The following is a 20,804-nucleotide window of genomic DNA, read 5'->3' on the forward strand; positions in this document are numbered from 1 at the left end:
TATACTTTCAGATTCACAAGATTTTGTTAATGGAACTTCACAATAAAATTAGAGCTAGAACTTCTGGGTGTGCTTCTTGTCTGGACTATCTCACAAGGCTGACAGGGACTCTTTAAAACAGCTGCCATGGGAGAACCCTGGGAAAAGGCATGGTTATATTAAAGAATGGCACACAAGAGTTTAATTCGTGCCACTATGTGCATTCCAAGGAATCTTTTGGGAATCAAATCCAAGCAGTGCTTCAGAGCCCTACTACTGATTCGTATTTACTTAATAACCCACTCTCTAATTCCACAATCATTTTCAGGCAATGTTGTTTGCTTCCCAAATGAAAAATTTCACATTTGTCTCCTCTTATATTTCATATTGCTGTTTTCAGCACCTTTCTTTAACCAGATGAGTTCAGAAGGCATGACATTTTTCTCAAAGTGAACAAAAAAAACCCTCATGCTGTCCCACTTTCATCCCTGTCACACTTGCATAAGATGTCACAATGCAGAAGTTTGTGCCCGCAACAGTGCAACACCCTCCTCCTTGAATTCCTTGAAGATACCGCCCCCAAAACCAATCAAGTTTTCCCTCAAAATACATTCCTGATCCTTACGTTCTTTCTGCAACCGATCACTAAGTAGTTTTTAAACATTCTTTATCTCTAGTGTAAATGATCTTTCTAGGCTATGAACATGTCACCTATGTAGGTAATGTAGATTACTATACAATGTGGCAAATATAACCTATCATCACCATCCTTACCCTTGTTAGAACTGGTGAATCAATTCTGACAAACAGAATAATAAACACTTATTAGACCAACTATATGCAATAATTTATCATTTTAATTATGATTGAGAAAAGTGTAGCTGATTCTCCACTATCATCACTTTCATACTGCCTGTAATCTCTTTTAAATAAAATTCTGACATGTTTTCTTCCTCTCCATGCTGCTAACATATTAATTAGAGTTTTGCACCTGGTGCCTTGCATGGGCCTATGAGAATATAACTGTTGATTGATTCTTCTCTCTCCTTTCTCCTCGCCCCATTTGCTTTTTAAAAAAATATATTTTGATTTATAAAAGAAAAAAAATAAGGACATAGAAATATTAAGGGATTCTGTTTCCCCTCTTCTACCTTGTTCAGCATTCTGGTTTTGATTGATTGGTAAATTTGTAATTACTAATTTTCTAATCAAACATTTTAAAATATTATTTCTGTTAATCAGCTTTCTTATCAGTTTCAAAAAAAAAAAGAAAACAAGCAAACCCCACACAGATCTAATGTGAATACATGCAGCATATTTATACTTACATTTTCAGCTTTCCACTTGGTTTTGGCCACAACAGTTCACAGCTCACAGCCGTGAATTGTAGAAGCTGTTCTTTATTTTAAAAAGCAGCCTAGGGATTCAGTGTTCAGAAATACTACAGGGAAAAGCAATCCCAAACATGCACATAATAATATAGCACAGTGTGAACTCAATACAAGACGAATTACGGTGTTATCCTGTTTTCAAATGACAGTCACTGAGTTCAGGCTAAGTTTGCTATTAGATTCCTTTTGCTGGCAAAACAAAAAACACACCAACACATCATGTGCATGACTTAATGTAACTTTTTTGTGGCTTTATACAATACTGATATAATTGTTAAGACTTGTTGTGTATATTAGCATAAATGTAAAAATGAATAAAGTTGAAGAGTTTGTACATAAATATCAAGTAGTTAACAGGACAGGACAGTAGCTGAGTGCCTGACATGGCATCACATGACCATGGAGACAGGTGACTATTGAAACTTCAGAACCAGGTTGTAAATACCTTTATGGGCCACTACTATAGCTTCAACTGATTGTTGAGCAATCAACCAAAAGTCAAGGACTATCTGTACACATATTTACTTAATCATGGATGCATTTATTAAAATATCTTATCAGACAGCCAGTAAGGAAACATAAATAATCAGCATACCACATTATTCCTGAATCACTGTGTAATCTGGATAAACTCATACTATACTGGAAAGTATAATAGTCACACAAGTGTGCTTTGCTTTTAGGCAAAGTCTAAAAGGTCTTTAATTTAAATAATTAGAGGAACATGACAGCATATATAGTAGTAGATCAGGAGCAAAAAGTACCATTCTACAAACACATCTTACTACATTAATGAGGTTTTTAAAATATTACATTGTAGAAATAAATAATATTATAAAGTACTTATAAATATCTCTGGTTAATCAACTAAAATCTACAAATGTTATATTTAATCATTATGTGGATTAAAAGTAATAATAACAACACCTTTTATTGGGGGAAAAAAGTTTCCAGAAATTGATGCATCTTGTTACCTCAAATAAACCTGAAGATTTTTTTAAAAAACCTTAATTCACCATATCATTAAAAATTACAACTACAATCATGTGCACCTACTGAACATAAGTACTACTGTGTTATTAGGACTTATTCCTGAGTAGACACATATAGGTTTGTATTGTGGTGTAGGTATCATACAGAAGTACAATAGAATAACAGAACATCTTAAGGTACCACCATTAGCATCAGGCTGTTTCTGGTGACTCTATGCTTGCAGTCTCCATCTGTCCTTGGCAGGAAATTTGAGCTCTTTCAGAGACATTCCAATTATCTTTTTGCTGTCCTCCATTTCCCATTGCCATATGATAGTTTTTTGCTAATTCCCCATATACTTCCATCACTTCTCCAAAGTATTTTAGGTTTCTGTTTGCTAATCATTGTCTCAAGTATTAGTGCATTTCTTCCAGGATCAGTTCATTGGCTCTTTTTGGATCATGCAAAACTTTGTAACCGAATCCTGACAGAATATTCTTTCTCAAGTGGAAAAATACTATTTGATCTATTTTAATTTTAGTTGCCATAAATCATTTTTGCTTATCAGCTTGCCTATTCTTGCCACTGAATTCTTTCCTAAAATTAATTCCATTACTATTCCAGAGTTGTGACTCCAAGAAAACTATGATCTTCTCTTTATCATAAACTGTAAAATAATTAAGGATGAATGCTTGCCTTTGGTTTTTTAATATTTAATGCATATTGTGTAATTTTCATTGAACAGATCCAGAATCAAGCATATTTAAGGGTAAGCAAAAAAAAACACCTTTTTCTAGAAAAAATCATTTCAAAAGTTTACTATTCATATCCACATCTGAAGTACTTGGCTGGAATTTATTCTGATTGGTTCTGATTCCAATTATCTGGGGTCAATTTTTTGATGCAACAATAATCCCTTTAGTAACCATTACTAAAAAAAAAAAAAACTCAGCAAGCCACATACACACTTCTGTGTAATGCTGTTATAGTTGTTTTCTTAATCAATCATAACACTCTTTGCAAGTTCACAGCAACAGAATATTAAAATCCTGAACAAACCACACATTTCAGTAAGTTTCCTAGATGAACAGCTACGATAATATTTGGAGCAAATATGACCAAAAAAGCTAAGAAATTTAAGAAGCCTCAAGCCTCCTTACTATATTTTCAAAATACACAGGTTGTCATAAACCTCTTATGTCAACCGAATAACATGCTCCCTGTACCTTTTCGCTTTATTTCGCAAATAACAAACAATCGTAAAAAAAAATCTGCCATGCGCAGTTTAGTAAGAATTGTGTTTTTATAAGTTCAACTAAACGACGAGGAACCGCTAACAAATCTCCAACTTCAGTTTAAAAGGAGCTGAAGTTGGAGCTCAACCTCTCGCCTCAAAACAGCGGCTTTGTATTCTCCCACGTGACTTATCCGATCAAATAAAAAATGCCGTCTCAGAGCGCGCGATGACATCATTGTTATTGTGAGAGAGGCGGAGTCTCGAGACCAGCATAGTAGTACAACCGTAAGGACACCATGGGGGAACGAACGGCTCTAATTTCTACCATAGAGTTATCGCGGGCTAGCACGACTTCTCATTCTACGGGCCATAGCGACTACCGGCGCTTTCCTGCCATTATCGGATGTTGAATGGCTATGCTTCCCTTTCCCGCGTCTTTTCTCCGAGAGCATGCTGGGAAACGTTATTAAAGAAACCCACCTTCCGTTTCATTGGTCTTTCCTGTGCGGAGCTCAGCAAGGTGGTAAGTCTCGGCGGGAGCTGTTAGGGAGAAGGTTGGTTTTATTTAATTCTAAAATAATAATAATATGTTAGATTTTGTGAACACGGAAAGCTAAAACAACACCTTAGTCATAGCTATGGTAGGGTGGAAAAGATTTTTTTTAAATATTTTAAATGAGATCAATTAAAATTTGCGCTTCTGCAGAAAAAGAAATAGCGATGACCAAAATATTGGATTTTCAGGACGATTTCAAAGATTCAGCCTAAATTTGGAGCAGTGTACTTTTGTACACAAATTTTTATATCTTTTTTCCCCAAACCTAAACATGTACAATATTCCTGCGTTTCTACTGCTTTGAGAAAAGCTGGTGTATATTAATATTTGGGCAGCTTCTTTTGAACGCTGCAAATAATAATACAGTCATAATATGTACCATAAATATGGATAGAATTAATCTTACTATGCTGAAGCTCTTATAGCAAGAAATTATTTGTGACCGAGACTAGAGTCACATCTAGATGCCATCAGTCGTCATGGTGTGCTATAGTCCTCGAAGAATAATGACTGACCTTTATTCACTGACTCTGTGATTCATTAGCAGACTCAGCTGCCAGGTTGGTAACAGGTATGAATTACAACAAACTTTCACTGTATTGCTGGAGATAGGAGATAACTTGTGACATGGTAGTTCTGATGAATGTAAGTACACAAGGACAGACCATTTTGCTTTATAAAAGAAACAAATTCTCCAACAAGGGAATAAAAAACTACTTTAGTTATGTTATTTGGAAAAAATTATAAAAATAATTGCTTGGGAGTGAGATAACTCAATTATATGGGTTTGACTCATACCTGAAATTGTGCCCCAAAACATGGATAGTTAGTTGATTATTGTATTCTGTAAGTTATAAAAAAATATTTCAGATGTTTTCAAATAAACATTGATTTTGATTTTTCCCCTTTGATATATTTTTAAACTTACTGTAGTGAGCAAATTTTAAAATTCTCTATCAGTGAATCATATGTCTGTGTAGAATTCTCCATAGAATTACAGAATCTAGATTGTCCTATGTATTTCTGTAGATGTTAGCATATTAGATTTGATGCATTGTTTGGCAAACAGTAAGTGAAATCTTCTGACTGCAACACCTTTCCATTGCGATATATTTTTCTGTGCTATGGTTCCTGTAGGAAGGCTACTAATCTTAATTCATTGCTTATGCACACCTTTTGGCCACCCTGCCATTAGCCCTCAACATCACCAAGGTTGGGGCTGAAGTAAGAGGCCCAGAGCCTTCAGCAGCTTCATCCAGCACCACTACTTTCACTGAGAAATGCCACCCAACTCCCCACACTCCAGCCAACCACACTAGCATCATTGTGCAAAACCCCAGTTGCCCTGCCACTATGTTCTCCAGAAGTTCTGGATGCCTAGTTTTACCTTCCCATTAACCCAACCATTTTTCTCCCGCCTGCTTATGAGGCATGCCCTATTTGGAGAAAGACTGGACCATGTCACTTGGGAGAAGTAGCTTCAGGAAGAACTGGTGCAGCCAGTAGATGTAAAAGATGTTTACTATTTTGGTAATTGAAGAGAGGCCTGCATTGCTATAAACTGGTAGACACAACAAGCCTGATTAAATAATGGTAAATTGATATAGATTGAATACTGACTTTTGAATTTTTTTTTCAGGATTACTACAGAATTGGTGGAAAGAAGAAGGTGCTTTAGTAATTGACTACAGAATTCATCTGCAACTGCAAATTGATGTACAGTATTTCAAAGTTTTATATTTCAATAAAAATACTTTAAACACTGAAGCTGATTGATTTCTGCTTAATTATTTGGATATCAGATTTTGAGGGGTGAAATGAAATTTCCATGTTCTACAATTTCAGTTGGCAATATCCTGTTTTATTTATATATAAAGATGGTGTGACTTATTAAAACATTATATTTTATTTATTATGGAGAACCAGTTTGGTTTACAGTTAAGGCATCAACTATGTGACCATGAGTTCTAGTATCGCTTTAAGCACAAAGCAAACTCGTGCCCTTGGACCATTTTCTTTATCTCAGTTCTAGAAGGAAGGCAGTGAGGAATGGATAGAAGAAACTGCAAAGTTCAAAGCTTGTAAAAATATTTTTAAAAGTTTCAGGTGGGAAAAAAACCCTGCAAGGTTCAACTCTAGGTTTTAGTCTTCATTGTTAATATCAGTGGTAATGAGATGAAATATTTATCAAAGATGCAGATTACATATGAGTAAAATAGAGAATACTCTAGAAGAAAAAAAATCAAAATTCTAAATTAGATATCTGGGTTGAAAGTAACTTATTGCTGAACATGAAAACAGCCCTGCAGTCAGATCAAAGGTTTTCTTAGTTCACCATTTTCTGATGGACAGCCGTTTGCCTCTAGAGTGGTAAAAATACATGATAACACATGGCTCTTTCTCACAATGGTTCCCCTGAAGTTACTATTTGGAAGTGTGCTACCCTGAGTTTAGAGCAGTGATGGCAAACCTTTTTTAGCTGGTGTGCCAAAAGTGGGGGAAGCACAGGGGGTTGTGCGCAGGAGTGCCACACCCATAATGTAATGCACGACCCCCAGTGCACATGCACACATGATAGGCACTCCCCCCTCATTTGCATGATTTTTTGCCCTCCAGGCTCCAGAGGCTATAGGAGCTTGGGGAGGGGGAAAACACCCCCCCCCCGAAGGCTCTCCAGTGGGTTCCCTGAAGCCTCCAGAGTGCAAAAAACCAGCTCTACGGGCAAGCCAGAAGTTCTAGAACGAACTTCCGGTTTGCTTGTAGAGCCAGTTTAAACTCTCGGGAGGCTTCCCTGCAGGCTCCGGAGGACGAAAAATGACTACGAGCAAACCGGAAGTCACTTCCAGTTTGTAGGGCCATTTTTAGTCCTCAGGAGACTTCCCTGAAGGCTCCAGAGGGCTTAAACTGGCCCTTGAGGCACACCGGAAGTCCGTTCCCGAACTTCCGGTTTGCCCATAGGGCCATTTTTTTGCACTCTGAAGGCTTTCAGGGAAGCTCCTGAAGCCTACTGTGGGTCGGGGGAGGCTGTTTTCGCCCTCTCCAGGCTCCTATAAAGCTTCTGGAGCCTGGGGAGGGAGAAAAATGGCCTCAAAAAAAAGGTGTGCTGGCCAGCTGACAGGGCAACGCCTTGCGTGCCCTGACAAATGGCTCCACATGCCATAGCTTGCCATCCCGGATCTAGAGTGTGTCTTCAAGACTAATAGCCCTTGGTGTACATGCTTTTCACGAATGTACTTCATTGTCTTACAACATGTTGTAATAATGAATTTCCTAAATTAGTAGGACAATGCTATGAGCTCTAAGCTTATAAGCAGTATCCTGAATGACAGGAAGCAGGCTTCCTATAATGTCAGCTGATCTTACCATCCTCTGTATGGACGTTCTATCTGAGACACTGCTACTGCCAAACCAGTGATGCAGTTTGTTAAAATGCTCTCAATTGTGCCTCTGTAAAAAGCGGCCAGGATAGGAGAAAGGTGCTCTCCTTATCCGATGCAGGAAATGCAGATACTGGTTTGCATGCTTCACTTAGGATGACGTGCGGAGAGACACCTGTTCAGATGTTAGCTATCTGCACTGCTTCACAGTGCACAGTCAGCATATTACACCCCAAAAATCTGAGTCCTCATTTTACCAACCTCGGAAGAATGGAAGGCTGAGTCAATTTTGAGCCTGATGTTCTACCATCTTAATTAGTATGGGGTTACTTGGCTTGGCAATAGTATCTATACAAAAATCCTAAAATTGTAGCTAACCGGAAGTCAGTAATGTAATAGTCCAACTGCAGAAAGGCAAGCTTTTTCTTCCATCATTTTAAAATTATAGAAAATTAATTGCCTTTTATATTCTGCATTGGTCAGCTCGGCTGTAGTATTTACATTTTGGGCACATCACACTGGGTCCATATCACTAGTAGCCTGGTTGTATTTTCCTAATGGTCTGTCAACAGTTAGCAACTGGGTCAAATCATTATTTTGGGGCATAATATGCAACCCCTTTGTGCAGAAAATGGTTATTTCCCACGCCATTGTTTTTGTTTCTTAATCTGGTACAGATCAGAGTGCATTTATATTTTTTCAAAACTTGTTATAACAAATTCCTATTCCTTCTTAGTAATTCTATACTTAGAAATAATTACTATACTTAGAAAAATAATAATTTTTGTCTTAATCTACAATCTTCCTATTACTATAAATGTACAACTATTTCTGCTCTACATCAATATTCCTGTTTGTAGCCCTCTTAACTTTTTCAGTCTTTCCTTTTCTCCCCATCACCAAGTCCAGTTCTTGCAATAGCCAATCTCAGTCTATTTGAAAATGTGTGTGTGGGGAGCGGGGGGGGGGGGGGGAGATGCTATTTTGCTCTTCTGGACTTGTGAAGTTTTTTTTTGTTCCACTTCCAATTATCCATTGTTATTTATTCTGAACAGTATATGTTTTGTGGCAGTAGGGGACACCCCAACTTATATTAAACCCTACATTGACAGTGTCGGGTAGGGTGAAATCTAGCCTTTGGGGGAAAAGCTGAAAAAAATATTATGAATGCAAAATTGCAGCCAAGGCATCAAATGTCGACAGTGGTCCAGCTGTAGCCCCCTTGATTTTGTCTAGAGAAGCAGCTAGTGGTGTGTGCAAGAATGAACACTCCCACTTAGAGTGAGCAGACATTTCTCTTCTGGGATTGGATTTTGGTGATGCATGGGAAGTATAGTTAAAATAACATATCTTCCTTAATTGGAGACCTCTCATAAAATGGAACAAAGCAAGAAAGGAGTCAAGCACAGATGACAGAAAAATGGGAAAGAACACAAAGGCAACATCTCAGCGGCAGACTTTTACAGTAAAAGAATTGCAAGACTAGCAGAGAGCTGAGTGGGAAGTCTCAAATCAGCCTGCATGCCTAGTGTGCAGTAACTCAAGCAGAATTCATAAATCTGTTCCTGAAAGGGTGGTGGTGGTGGTGGTGGAAGAGAATCCCATGTTAAAGGACTGTGGTAATTGTTTGTTTTATTGAGAAAAGTGTTGTGATGCAAATACATTTAAGTTCTAGGGACAATATATAAATGACTGGCCAATTTTGTATTATCCCATAATACAAGATAATTAACATGGAATATTCTACTTTAAGCACTGAAAAAATGTCATAATTATATAGGAATCAGCAGGGGAGCTGGTTTCCTAGTTCCTCAATGAGAACTCAAATCTGGACATTGGATTGGTGGCCTAAATGTAATCTTCCAGCTCTGCGATTCCTCTCAAAAGCAACTTTCTAGTATAAATATAAATATGAGAATATTCTGATGAAAAATCATTCCAACATTTGAAATAGTTTATTCATGCCTGTGATTTGAGTTTGCATACATATATAAACTTTTATGCCACTAGAACACAGGCTCCTCCAACTTCCTTGATTTTCTCTTCTGCTCTTCGGCTGAAGAATTTTGCTTTCACGATGACAGGCTGCTTGGGTAGCTTTCCTTTGCCCAGGACTTTGTAATATCCCTGGAAAATATCAAAACACAAGCTTTCAGTTAACATGTAGTCTCTTGAAGACATTACTCATAGTGTCAATAAAATAAATGGAAAGGTGTTTTTAAAATATTGTGTATCAATTCTGATAATTGATGCCTTTATGGATTTACTGGAGGGGGAAAGTATTGATCAGCAATCTTTTTAGCTGATCAATACTGGAAGGTTGGCATTCCAAGGCCAAAGCACTACATGACAGGATAAGCTCCCACCTTGCCCCAGCTCCTGTCCACCTATCAGTTTGAAAGCAAGCAAATGAAGTAGATAAATAGGTGCTATTTCGATGGGAAGATAGCAGCATTCTGTGCACCACGGCATACAGTCACTGACCATGGAATAGTCTTTGACAATGCTGTTTCCCTCAGCTAGGAAACAAAGCACTGCCCCCTAGATTTGGAGACAACTTGACAAGGGACACTTTTATCTTTTATAGAATAATTCTATTTGAATAAGAGTGTACTGTATCTCATTTTACCCAGTTTCATTTTAGCTGAAAATGACTATTATAGCCCCAAGTTTGAAGTATCTTCATCAAAATCTTGAAAGATGATTACATTTTAATTTGTAAAATCATATAACCTCTAAAATAAAACTGAGATGTTTGGATCTGGAGGGACTTCGCCTAAATCAAGACTGAGTGGCTATGACTATTTGTCACACACACACACACCAACATGTTGGGGATGTTTTTATCACTGGTATTTGATAAGGTTACTCTTCTCCATTTAAGACTGATGAATAACTTGAGTGGTCCTCTTGGATTCACAGCTATTGCTTCATGGCAGCTGTAGCCAGAAGATCCTTTACATTAGATTACCTTGTGCCCTGGATGTACACTTCCCTCAACCAGCAGGCCCTTCAGTCAATCACTTATGCCTTTGTCAGTTCACAAGAGGAGTATTACAATGTGTTCTATGTGGGGCTGCCCTCAAAGACCACCCAAAACCAAAGGCTGGTTCAAAATGCAGATGCATGAGCAGTAATGTCATCATTACTATTTGAGCTTCATTGGCTGCCACATGGATCTGGGTGCAATTTATGGTTGTTACCTATAAATTCATTCATAACACAGGGCCTGTTATCTGAGGGACTGCTTACCTATAGCCCACTCGGTACCTTTGGGTAGAGCAAGTGCATTCAAGATCTCCTCTATTAAATATTGTCATCTCTTGTGGGACAAGTAAGTATGTTTTCTCTGTTGCTGCTTCACCCTCTAGAATATCCCCCCAAAGATATACCCAGTGCTCACTCTCCTGGCTATGGAAGACCTTTAAGAACTGGTTCTGTTCCAAGGCCTGGGATGTGTGTGTATGGTAGGGGGAGTGTCATATTGCTTTGTTTTTAGTTCAGGCTATTACATTGAATTGTATATTTTAATGTTGTAAGCTGCTCATTTACTGGAATGGGCAAATATCATAAATAAGAATTTTCAAAAAACAGATAACACCACTTACAGAGCGTACAACATCAATAACTGGAGCGAGTCCTGCTGGATTTTTAGCATAATTCAGCCTTGTCTGCTCACTAACAAGCGTCCACAGCTTATCCAGATTCACTGTCGGGCAGAAGTGCTGGTTCTTTTTCAAGTGGTAATGTCTCATACCAACCTTTCCAAAATAACCAGGGTGGCTAGGAAAAAAAAATACATGTAAGTAAATTTACTGGCCAATGCATTATGGTTGACTGATAACCTTAACTAGAAAATACAAAAGATATCCATCCATTCATCCAATTCAGGGGTGTCAAACTTGCATCATCAAGGCAGCATTACGTGATGTATCCTTTTTCCTTCGCTAAACTGGGTGTTCCTTTTGTCTTCAGTTCATGACTTAAGGTCATAATAAAGCTTCTAAGATCTTCAATACATAAGATCTAATTAATTATATTAATATGGTTATTACAAACTTATTTCCTGTACTCAATGTTATTCCCCTTCATCTACTATGCTTAGATGCCATTTGCACTTCCAAGCAGAAATACCAGGATCTATCAATGGCAAGGTATAAAAATGTTTTTGTAACAGAGAAGAACAATGACTAGTTACATCATTTTGTTTTAGAAAACATGCAGTTTCTTAACCATTCAGAGCCTTCTGTTGCTAACCTGGTGGCTGACTGTGTTGGGAAAGAGACAGTCAGTGAATAAAGGTTAGTTGTTACTCTCTGAGTACAATAGCACACCCTGATCACTGGCAGTACCAAGATGTGACTCTAGTCTCAGTTATTTGTAAGTTACTTCTGAAAATGATTATAAATGACAATTGCAATTCTAAACATTTTATTAAAAGAGTTTTAGATGTGTTGAACTGGGCAATTTCCATCACCTGACCAGAAAACTCAAATAGTGGGTAAATATCATAGCACTGTGTACAGCTTTATTTCAGTAAATAGGTAACAAAATGTATCCAGGATATGAAAACTAACCTTGGTTCATAACATAGATCTGCTCTTTGTATTACACAAAACTAAAATACAGAAGGCAGTTGTGAGATAAAGAAAAAATAGCTTACTATTTGTCAAAGTTAATTCTATGGTGGTGCATACCGCCAGCATTTCCACGGCCTCCTGGATGTTTCCTGTGCTTGCCTATGACAAACAATAAACACTATTAATTAGAATTTACTCTTAAAAAGCTACTCAGTCTAGAATACTACCTTAATTGGTTAATTTTAGCGGTCTTTAACGCAGGGATGTCCAACCTTGGCAATTTTTAAGACTTCTCATGCTGGCTGGGGAATTCTGGAAGTTGAAGTCTACAAGCCTTAAAAGTTGCCAAGATTGGACACACATTTGTTTTAATGTAATAATTACTCTTTAACTTTCATTCTAATAAATGATGAGGATACTTTGAATGTGCAGATAACAAAGCAATCATTGTCACAGATGTGAAGACTTGGAATATCTAGACAGAACTGTTTTTGTGTCTTGCCTTTGAGACTAATTATTAATCCTTCTTCAGAGAAGATAGTACAAACACAAGATATGTTACATGCAGATGTTACGCAAGCCAATGTACATCAATAGTCAAATCCAACATGAATCTTGGAAGCCAAAGATGGAAGTTTGTGGCCTTTTCGAAGTTACAGTGTTGTGAGTATAGAATATAGATGCTTAATTCTACCAATTCAACAGCATCTAGAAAATGAAATTTCTCAATTCTGATCTAGATAATGTTGCCATCTTCACTAAGAGAAGCTTGTGAATTATCCCTTGCTTTTTGGTAACCTCTGCTCTAATTTTCATATGCTAAAAGCAAGTATCATATATCTGCTGTTCATGATGTGTATATAAAACTGCAGCAGCAAATTTATTTACCTAATTATACTGCATCAATTGCACTAATTTGCACAGCATTTTCAGGACTGCAGCCCAAAACAATCTTCTGATGTCGTCTAGTAAGACTTATTACTTGACTTTTGAGTAAATATCTTCATGATTAAAAATGTCTCTCCACTAAATAGGGCATTACAGACAAAATCAGACAATGCTACTACTGCAATAAAAGTATTATAAGATAGAAGCCGGAACATTCATCTCAATAATTTTAAACACAACTCTCACGACAATACATTCTGAACACAAACGAAATATCCTACCTCATCAGAAGCAAAACAAGGTGCAAATCTCCTTTTTCAAAGAAAGAAATCAAGGATCTACCATGATCTATATTTTGAGTGCTTTCCAACCTAACAAATGATATGGAAGGATCTAATGGGGCCTTCCATATTTTTCACAAATTTTCTGCAGGATTTCCAATTTCATAGCATGAGGGGGAAAATCTGTATTTTCAAAATTTCCAAAACTTTTATATTACTATGCTTACCAATACGTCCATGGCCGTGACTGACGTGCCCCCTTAGTTTCCTTGTCTTCCTCAGTCTGGAAGGCTTAAAAATATAAAAAACAAATTTGGTTATAATGCATCCTATTTTTTGAAATTCTTTCCCCTTTACTTCGCCCATCTCTGCAGGTTTCCTACAATTTCTACTTTATACAAAGAAACAAGATGTTTGCCTTGGGTCTGCTTCACTGATTATTTAGGTTTGTCTGTCTAAATGTATAGAGGAAAAACCAGATGAAAGTTGTTTTATTGGTGGCAGAGACGACTCTCCGATCATTTTCCTTCAGGTTATGGTGGGCTTCGATCCAACCCCAACAAATAATTAAACCCAAACCCCACAAAATTAAAACTGGGCCGGGTCGACGTCTTCTTGTCGCTCCCGTCCTTCCACGAAAATAAAACGACGGTCGCCTCCCCCCCTCCCAGCCCAGCCCTCCGCCGGGGAAGTCTCCCGCCCTCAGGGCAACCTCTCCTCAGAATATGGAAAGGCATACAGCCAAAGACCTAGCAGCCCCGGCAAAAGCAGTAAGCGAAACCCGCGCGGCGTCTCCTTATCCCTAAAAAAGGCCCCAGAAACCTCCGAGCCCGAGACTAACCACGTTGCTCCCAACCTACCATCTTGCTCGATCGGCGACAAAAAGAACGAAGGAAGTTGGAAAGCAACTTCTCGCGAGATTTCGTGTCCCCTTCCCGGAAAAGTTCTTTTCTCGCGATCTCTTGAGGAGAGGTGAGCGAGAGAGAGAGAGAGAGAGAGAGAAAAGGTCTCCCGAGTGCTCCCGTTTCCGCTTCCGGTTTCTCCGAAATGGGGCTTTCTTTAAACTTGGTAGTAATTTAGGAATTTTGAAAGAATAGGGTTGCGTGATTTTTTTTTTCGTTTCGCTTTCGAGTAGTCCTACCCCGTTTTCCTTCCTGGTTTTTTTAAAATAACTTTTTTGGGTGGGTTCGGTTGTTAGCTACCTAAATAAAACCCTAACGATGGAAGGAGGAAAACTACTGTTAAATTTTTGGGAGATAAAATTGAGGCAAAAAGTTTGGCATTGGGCATAAGTTAAATTTGTTTTATTTATAAATAAGCGCTTCAAAGAAGACGCTCTGTAAAAGCTCTGTCCTGCTTTTCTTTCAACCCAGGAAATGCGATCTGCTTCTCAAAGGCTGCCTCCCTAAATTAATCCTCCACGGCAGGCAGACATTTCATGGGTATACTGCAGCCCTTTAATGCAGGGGGGCTCCAAACTTGGCGACTTTTAAGACTTGTGGACTTCAACTCCCAGAATTCCCCAACCAGCATGGCTGCCTGAGGAAGTCTGGGAGTTGAAGTCCACAAGTTTTAAAAGTTGATAAATTTGGAGAGACCTGCCCCAAATATACCGGTAACCTTTATTACTCTTCCACGACGAGTGCTCTATTTCTTGAATTTCTGGCCCTTACGCAGCCTTTAAAAGAGCAGGAATGTGGGCTCCTCGAAAAGTCAATAGTCTGGTTTCTTTTAAGGGACTGTGATTCTGCATTAAATAAATCTTTTAATCCTGCCTGCTGTTTGATTGTTTTTATATATCAGTTAAATCGTTGCCCTCACCTGAGTGAAAAACAGCAAAAATCCGACTACATGAATTTAAATCAATTGAGCTCTCGCTATGCCGTTTCCCCTTCTGTCCATGTGTGTGAGTTAATGCTCTTATTGCCGTTCAGGGATATAGTTCTTGTGTTAGAGATTCCCATAAATGAATAGAGACTGCCCATATCTGAAATTAATAGATACATATAAACATCTCTCTCCTCTCTGTGCTTCTTTCATACAGCTTCCTGTACAACGTTTTAAAACGATTCTCACTTCTCTACAGAACTAGCCTTTCTAAATGTTGACAGCTTTAAGATATTTAATTTTTAACTCCCAGAATTCACCAGTTGGCCAACAACAATGTGAACTATTTGATCCATTCCCTGCCGGGGTGTAGATTTGTCATTCTTCTTGCATAGTTCTTACCACCAGAGAAAGAATTAAAGCAGCATTACTGAGAAAACAAGCAACAGTCTACAGTTGCCAGGTTTCTGCCAAGCTTAGTAAAGCTCAGTAAAACTTGCTTCTGATGAAATGGGTATGTAAATGGATATCTGGCCTTGGCTGTTGCTCTTGTGCAAGTTTAGCAAATTCAATGGCTATCTTACCTGTTCTAAAAAGGGAGAGTTAATGCATCACATAACGTTCAAGCATCACTGAGGCAAATATATGTGTTAACTCTTGTAAGTAGACAGAATTATCAAACTTGCTGGGATCCAGAAGATTCATGCTGCATTCATGTGTCATTCCGATAGCCTTCTCTCCTCCCTCTCTCACATTTTTAGCTTTCAGAACTATAGAACTTCAGCCATTGATTTAACAAAGTGGAACTCTCTTTGCTGGATTTTAAGATGTGCGTTTAAAAAGAAAATATAATAATTTATGTATAACCAGTTATGACCAAGAAGAACTGGTGGGAATAATGCCCTTTTTAGGGCATTCTATTGCTTTAAAAGGAATATTATACCTCCTTTGAAAATAGAATGCATTTTAACTAGAGCAGCATTTAGGATTGCACAATTGGTTTCCTAAAGTCATGTAAGTTCACTGTTAATGCTGAATCCTGATCTACACTAACCATGTATTTCTCAAAATATTTATATTATTTATATGATCAAGCAGATCATGCAAATTAGTCAAATGAGATAAATTGACAGTTGGTTTTAAACATGTTAGTGATATTGACAGTTGACTTTAACATTTTAATGATATAAAACTACTCAGAAGCTACAACTGGTGCAAACATAGCAGTCATACAGCAGTGGAGGACTACTGGCTGGCTTCTAGTGTGGGTCATTACTTATAAAGCTTATAAATGGCATGCCACTGGGATATATCAGGAACTACTTTATGAAGTGGGATTCTGCTGATTCCCCAGTTTAAACTGTAGGAAGTTAAAACCCACCGCTCTCCTAGAAAAATGAAATATCCTGGGAAATATTAAAAAGGCAGAATATTATATTTCCCTGGGTGTGAAAAGAGAGAAACATGTTTTAAAGACAAAGTAGCTTCCTGCTGCTTCCTGTCCCTCCCCACTTTGCAAATGAGCCATTAAAGCCTGAGCTAGTCTACTCTACATAACAAAGGTAGGATTAGCCTTGCACAGAAACTCCCCACAAGGCACCTGGGGAAATTATATCTGCCAGCAAGGCAACCAAACTGGACTCAAATCACAGCCTACAGAGTTGCCCCTGCATGGCCCCATGGGAGTCTGACAACCAATCAGAATACAAGATCAAGATCAAAGGCCAGAGAGGGCATAAAACCAGGGACTTTCAGCATCTCAGTCTCTTTCTTCTTCACCCAACATCTTGAAGCATGTGATTCCCCTTTCCTGTTCAGGAGCTCCAGCCATATGGATCCTGTCCACCATTAAATCATCTTTCCAAGCAGCCTCCATGTTTCCAGTGTCTTTCCCCCCACTTTGAACTGAACCCAGAAGGACATTTCTTCCAACAAAATATTGCATGAAAAGTGGTTAGACTCCGCTTTCTTTATAGAGAGCCCTGCACTGTAGAAGTTGCTGCTTCTTGAGACGTGTTTGACCCTGACTCTCTCTAAAGTTTTGGGTGAGTGTGGACAGCAATCTGACTTAGTCTTGATATTTATTGTTGAGATTGTTACATTCTTATCTGATTGTAGTACTCTTAAGACATAATTTTTGTGATGGGGCAATTTACAAATATTGTGAATAAAGATACCAGTGACATAAACTTAGATTTAACAGACATTTGGGTGTTGCAGGCCTTCTGGCTCCCCTAATAGTTTTGTATATTATCATTTTACTATATTTTCACCCATATATTATGCAATTTATCTGGCTGGAATCCTCTGCCAAATAGGTCCATGGTGTGATCCAAAATGTTACCATTCTGTGATAGGATCCATCTTTGCATTGTATTTTCCAGCTCCTGAGAATGGCTTTTGACAGGAGCAGCAGTAATACGAAATTTCATTTTACAATGAAATTGTAAAATGTGTGCTTGTGATTCATAAGAACAACTTACATAATCTATTGTATATGTTATGTTGTCATGACATAGAAGACATCTTTCCAGATTATGGATTATTCAAACCAAAGGCTCTTTGAGTTCAGTAGGATTTGCTTGAGGTATAGGACGGATATAGGTTGTTAGGGATTTATTTATTACATCTATATGCTGCTGATTTTACTGTCAAGCAACTCTGTGTGGCTTTATAGTCCAAATTTGATTTACAGTGCAAATCTGCATATACCTAAAAAAAAGTCCCTGAAGTTAGAATAATTTTTAGTAACCTAGAGTTTTACCGTAATTAAATTGATTTACTGACAGTAAAAACATTTTAGAAGCACATTATTTAAATAGCCAGAATTTGAGAAGTTTTCTGATTATGAAAATCTGACACAAGTATTTACACAATTTATTAGAAATAAAACATACACTAGAAAAGGATGCAATGTATCTAGTCATTTGCTGCCAAGGTGTGGAAAAACCAGATTTCTTCATGTGTAGCAATTATAGTGCGGAGTGCATTGCAATTTACTGACCATCATTCAAAACAACAGATAGTTTGGGATTGTGAATCAAGTACCTTATTGCAGAACAAAAGGATATTTTCTTTGAAAAAATGAATTAGAAGAAAAGCTAAAGAAAAATATAAACTCTGTCATATAAAAAATCAGTCCTCTTTCCATTTCTCCCGCCCCTGAATTCACCCACTGGTGTTCATTTACTTCCATAGCACAGCCCTGAACATCCTTCAGAGTCAGTGGTTCTGCTGAGACAGTCAGCTGCACATAATTCACCATTCAATTTGCACTAAGCATAACTCTGTCCCTAATTAAGAAAAAAAAGCACCTGTTGTTTTTCAGGAATATACAAACATTACCACAGTTGTCTGTGCTCATTACAAAAAAACATTGTTAAAGCTTACAGCGCAGCATATTATTTACAAATCTCTACCAAGTACATTATTTTTGCTGGCACACTGTTAAAATTCAATTTGCAGTCACTTAAACATGTGAGCAGCTCATTCTGTGCCCTCCAGCACTAGCATCGGAAGAGCTGCAAGTGATGTTCTGTGCCCAGTGTCATAAATAGTCTTTCAATCCACATCTCACAGGAAAGGGATTAATTCTTCTTATGAAGAAACTTCATTTTATTTCCTAAAATGGCAAAATGGAAAAGCCTCCCATTATTATACGCATCAAAAATCAAACACATTTTTAAAAAAGTTACAGTTCCCAATGGGCAATCAGGTTCTAGCTGGTTAGTAAAAATAGATACTCCAGTTTAAGGATTCTTGTTTGTGTTATTTAGACTATATAATTCATTCTTAATAAAGAGCTTTTCTTTTAAACCCACCGATGTGGGTATACTGAGGAAGCCTCTAAAGCAGAATATACTTCGTATAAGGACTTTTGCCTCTTTGTGTCATATGCATTACAAATCCAGTCTCCCAAATACAAATATTTCAAAGCCAAATTCCTTACCAAGGCCTCGTAGAAATTTATTTACTCCGCTTTGTTCAGTGTCTGGAAGTTCTTCCAAATACTGTTCAACCCTCTGTTCAAAAAGACCTGCAGAAAGAAGATCAAAGAGAAAGCGCTGGGTTTTGTCCAAGAAAAAGGAGGATCAACTCTTAAGAGTTTTTATTTCTGATGTAGCCCCACACCCAGCTTTTATGTTGTTCCACATTGTTTTCAAAGGCTTTTATTTCATTCTGCTATGTATAGAGTTGCATTTTTTCCCTTTCATCCATATTACAAACATTTTCTGCTTTCAGGATATATTTTTATTTTCTTAATACAATCATGCACATCCCATAAACTTCCAAGGAAAAAGGGTGGCATTTTTTTTTGCTGAATTCAACATAATATCTGCAATACAATTGGACACCTTACAAGGCTTGCCTATTACAGAATATGTCCAGTTAATATGAAGTCTGAAGGCAATGCAATTTCTTCTGCACAGAGCCCTATTAAAATTAATTAAACATGTGAAAACTCTCTTTTGTGGATGATTCTTATAACTGGAAGAAGCTATGAGTGATTAGCTTTTAACAGATCACAAAAGATCTAAAGGCTTTGCCTTCATTTCATTATTTCACTGCTGGGATTTACAGTAGTGTAGTTTCTCAATCTAGTGCCCTCCAGATGTTATGGATTACATGCCCCAACATCTCTTGAAACATTGCGACCAGGCTGGGAAATGCCGGCTATAATATACTTACAAACTGACTTTTGTAATAGAGTATCAGAGGGAATAAGGGATTTATAATACCTATTTATTAGACAATCACTATCCACAGAGTACTTTTCTGTGTGTTCCTTCCCCATAGAGGCTCTGAAATCTAGCTATATTACTATAGGAATACTTGATAAACACACAAGTGCTTATATTTTTCAGATTATGCTTTTTCACTGATTATGTTTACAATGTCTCAATGCCTGGTGGGGTGGAAGCACAAATTGTGTGCCTATTTGAAGCCTACATTGCTTAACCTTCTTATATAATGAGCATCAATTGTGATTTTTCCAAAAGGCATCAGGAATCTTCCTATTTGTTTCCTTCTCTCATCTAGGAAGCAGATTGTTTCCAGCCAGAAGGAACAACAATAAGCCTACCTTCAACTTTCTAAAGCTTGATTCATAACTGCACAGCCCAACAGATGGCATTGCTATATAAGAAAGAATCTGACACTTTGTTAGCTGTAGTAAAGCTGGTTCAGGGTACACAAAGCTATAGAACTATACCAAGTGCAAACAGACAGTGCAGTTGTTAAAGGAAAAAGGAAATTATCCTGTACATCTTAACTGCCCTGTTTTATGCTCCTTTTTAATTTACAAGGATCTAATACACAATTCCTCAAAGTGATTGATATTGATCCTATAGGGTCAATCTAAGAAGTCATTATTGTTAATATTATTATTTGTAGTGCTATTAGTTAAAATAGTGTTTAGTAAATATTTGGTGGTCAATGAATAGTTTGAAATTTCATGAAGGGGTACATGAACTGAGGAGTTTGAAACCCCTGATCTATCAGATATTTCATTTCCAAACTTATCTGCCAAACTGTATTCTGTGACTAGTTCCATTAGCTTGCTTGGAGCAATAAAGGTTTGCAGAAACCTAAGAAAGGTTTCTTCTCCAACTCCACCCCATACAATCTGCCAAATTGATACAGTGATGCAAAATTTTTATTTATTCAATTGTTTTCATTGTGGCAATTACAGTTTTTAAATGCAGAGTTGGGCTTT

The 20,804-nt window shown here is 37.6% G+C and overlaps 2 protein-coding genes, 1 long non-coding RNA gene and 2 other non-coding genes across 6 annotated transcripts in view; 2 read left to right on the top strand and 3 right to left on the bottom strand.

Moving 5' to 3' along the window:
- Nucleotides 1-3,890: 3,890 nt before the first annotated feature.
- LOC106540175 (uncharacterized) lies at nucleotides 3,891-5,902 on the top strand. The gene is made up of 2 exons (XR_015697356.1): nucleotides 3,891-4,102; nucleotides 5,775-5,902. It is a non-coding gene; the product is annotated as an uncharacterized LOC106540175 (long non-coding RNA).
- LOC148049604 (small nucleolar RNA SNORA3/SNORA45 family) lies at nucleotides 4,577-4,708 on the top strand. The gene has a single exon (XR_015695277.1). It is a non-coding gene; the product is annotated as a small nucleolar RNA SNORA3/SNORA45 family (small nucleolar RNA).
- Nucleotides 5,903-9,452: 3,550 nt separating the features above from the next.
- On the bottom strand, nucleotides 9,453-14,230 carry RPL27A (ribosomal protein L27a). Its single transcript, XM_014055221.2, has 5 exons — nucleotides 14,122-14,230; nucleotides 13,489-13,552; nucleotides 12,176-12,251; nucleotides 11,121-11,295; nucleotides 9,453-9,639 (listed from the first exon to the last, which is right to left on the bottom strand). Exons 1-5 carry the CDS (start codon nucleotides 14,122-14,124, stop codon nucleotides 9,511-9,513), a joined length of 447 nt encoding a protein of 148 aa, XP_013910696.1. The 5' UTR covers nucleotides 14,125-14,230; the 3' UTR covers nucleotides 9,453-9,510.
- LOC148049605 (small nucleolar RNA SNORA3/SNORA45 family) lies at nucleotides 11,757-11,887 on the bottom strand. The gene has a single exon (XR_015695278.1). It is a non-coding gene; the product is annotated as a small nucleolar RNA SNORA3/SNORA45 family (small nucleolar RNA).
- A 3,714-nt stretch (nucleotides 14,231-17,944) lies between the features above and the next one.
- The window catches only part of DENND2B (DENN domain containing 2B), a 148,537-nt gene continuing 145,677 nt past the window's right edge, over nucleotides 17,945-20,804 (bottom strand). For both annotated transcript variants that reach the window (XM_087717721.1, XM_087717714.1), the window contains 2 exons: nucleotides 19,038-19,124; nucleotides 17,945-18,710 (listed from right to left, as the gene is read on the bottom strand). In XM_087717721.1, the coding sequence (XP_087573847.1) occupies nucleotides 18,676-18,710; nucleotides 19,038-19,124 (122 nt within the window). In that variant the 3' untranslated portion in view covers nucleotides 17,945-18,675. The remainder of the gene's footprint in view (nucleotides 18,711-19,037; nucleotides 19,125-20,804) is intronic.

The sequence above is a fragment of the Thamnophis sirtalis genome, unplaced genomic scaffold, assembly GCF_051295495.1.
Source record: "Thamnophis sirtalis isolate CommonGarterSnake01/CBP01778 unplaced genomic scaffold, rThaSir2_p1.2 scaffold_1, whole genome shotgun sequence".
NCBI lineage: Eukaryota > Metazoa > Chordata > Lepidosauria > Squamata > Natricidae > Thamnophis > Thamnophis sirtalis.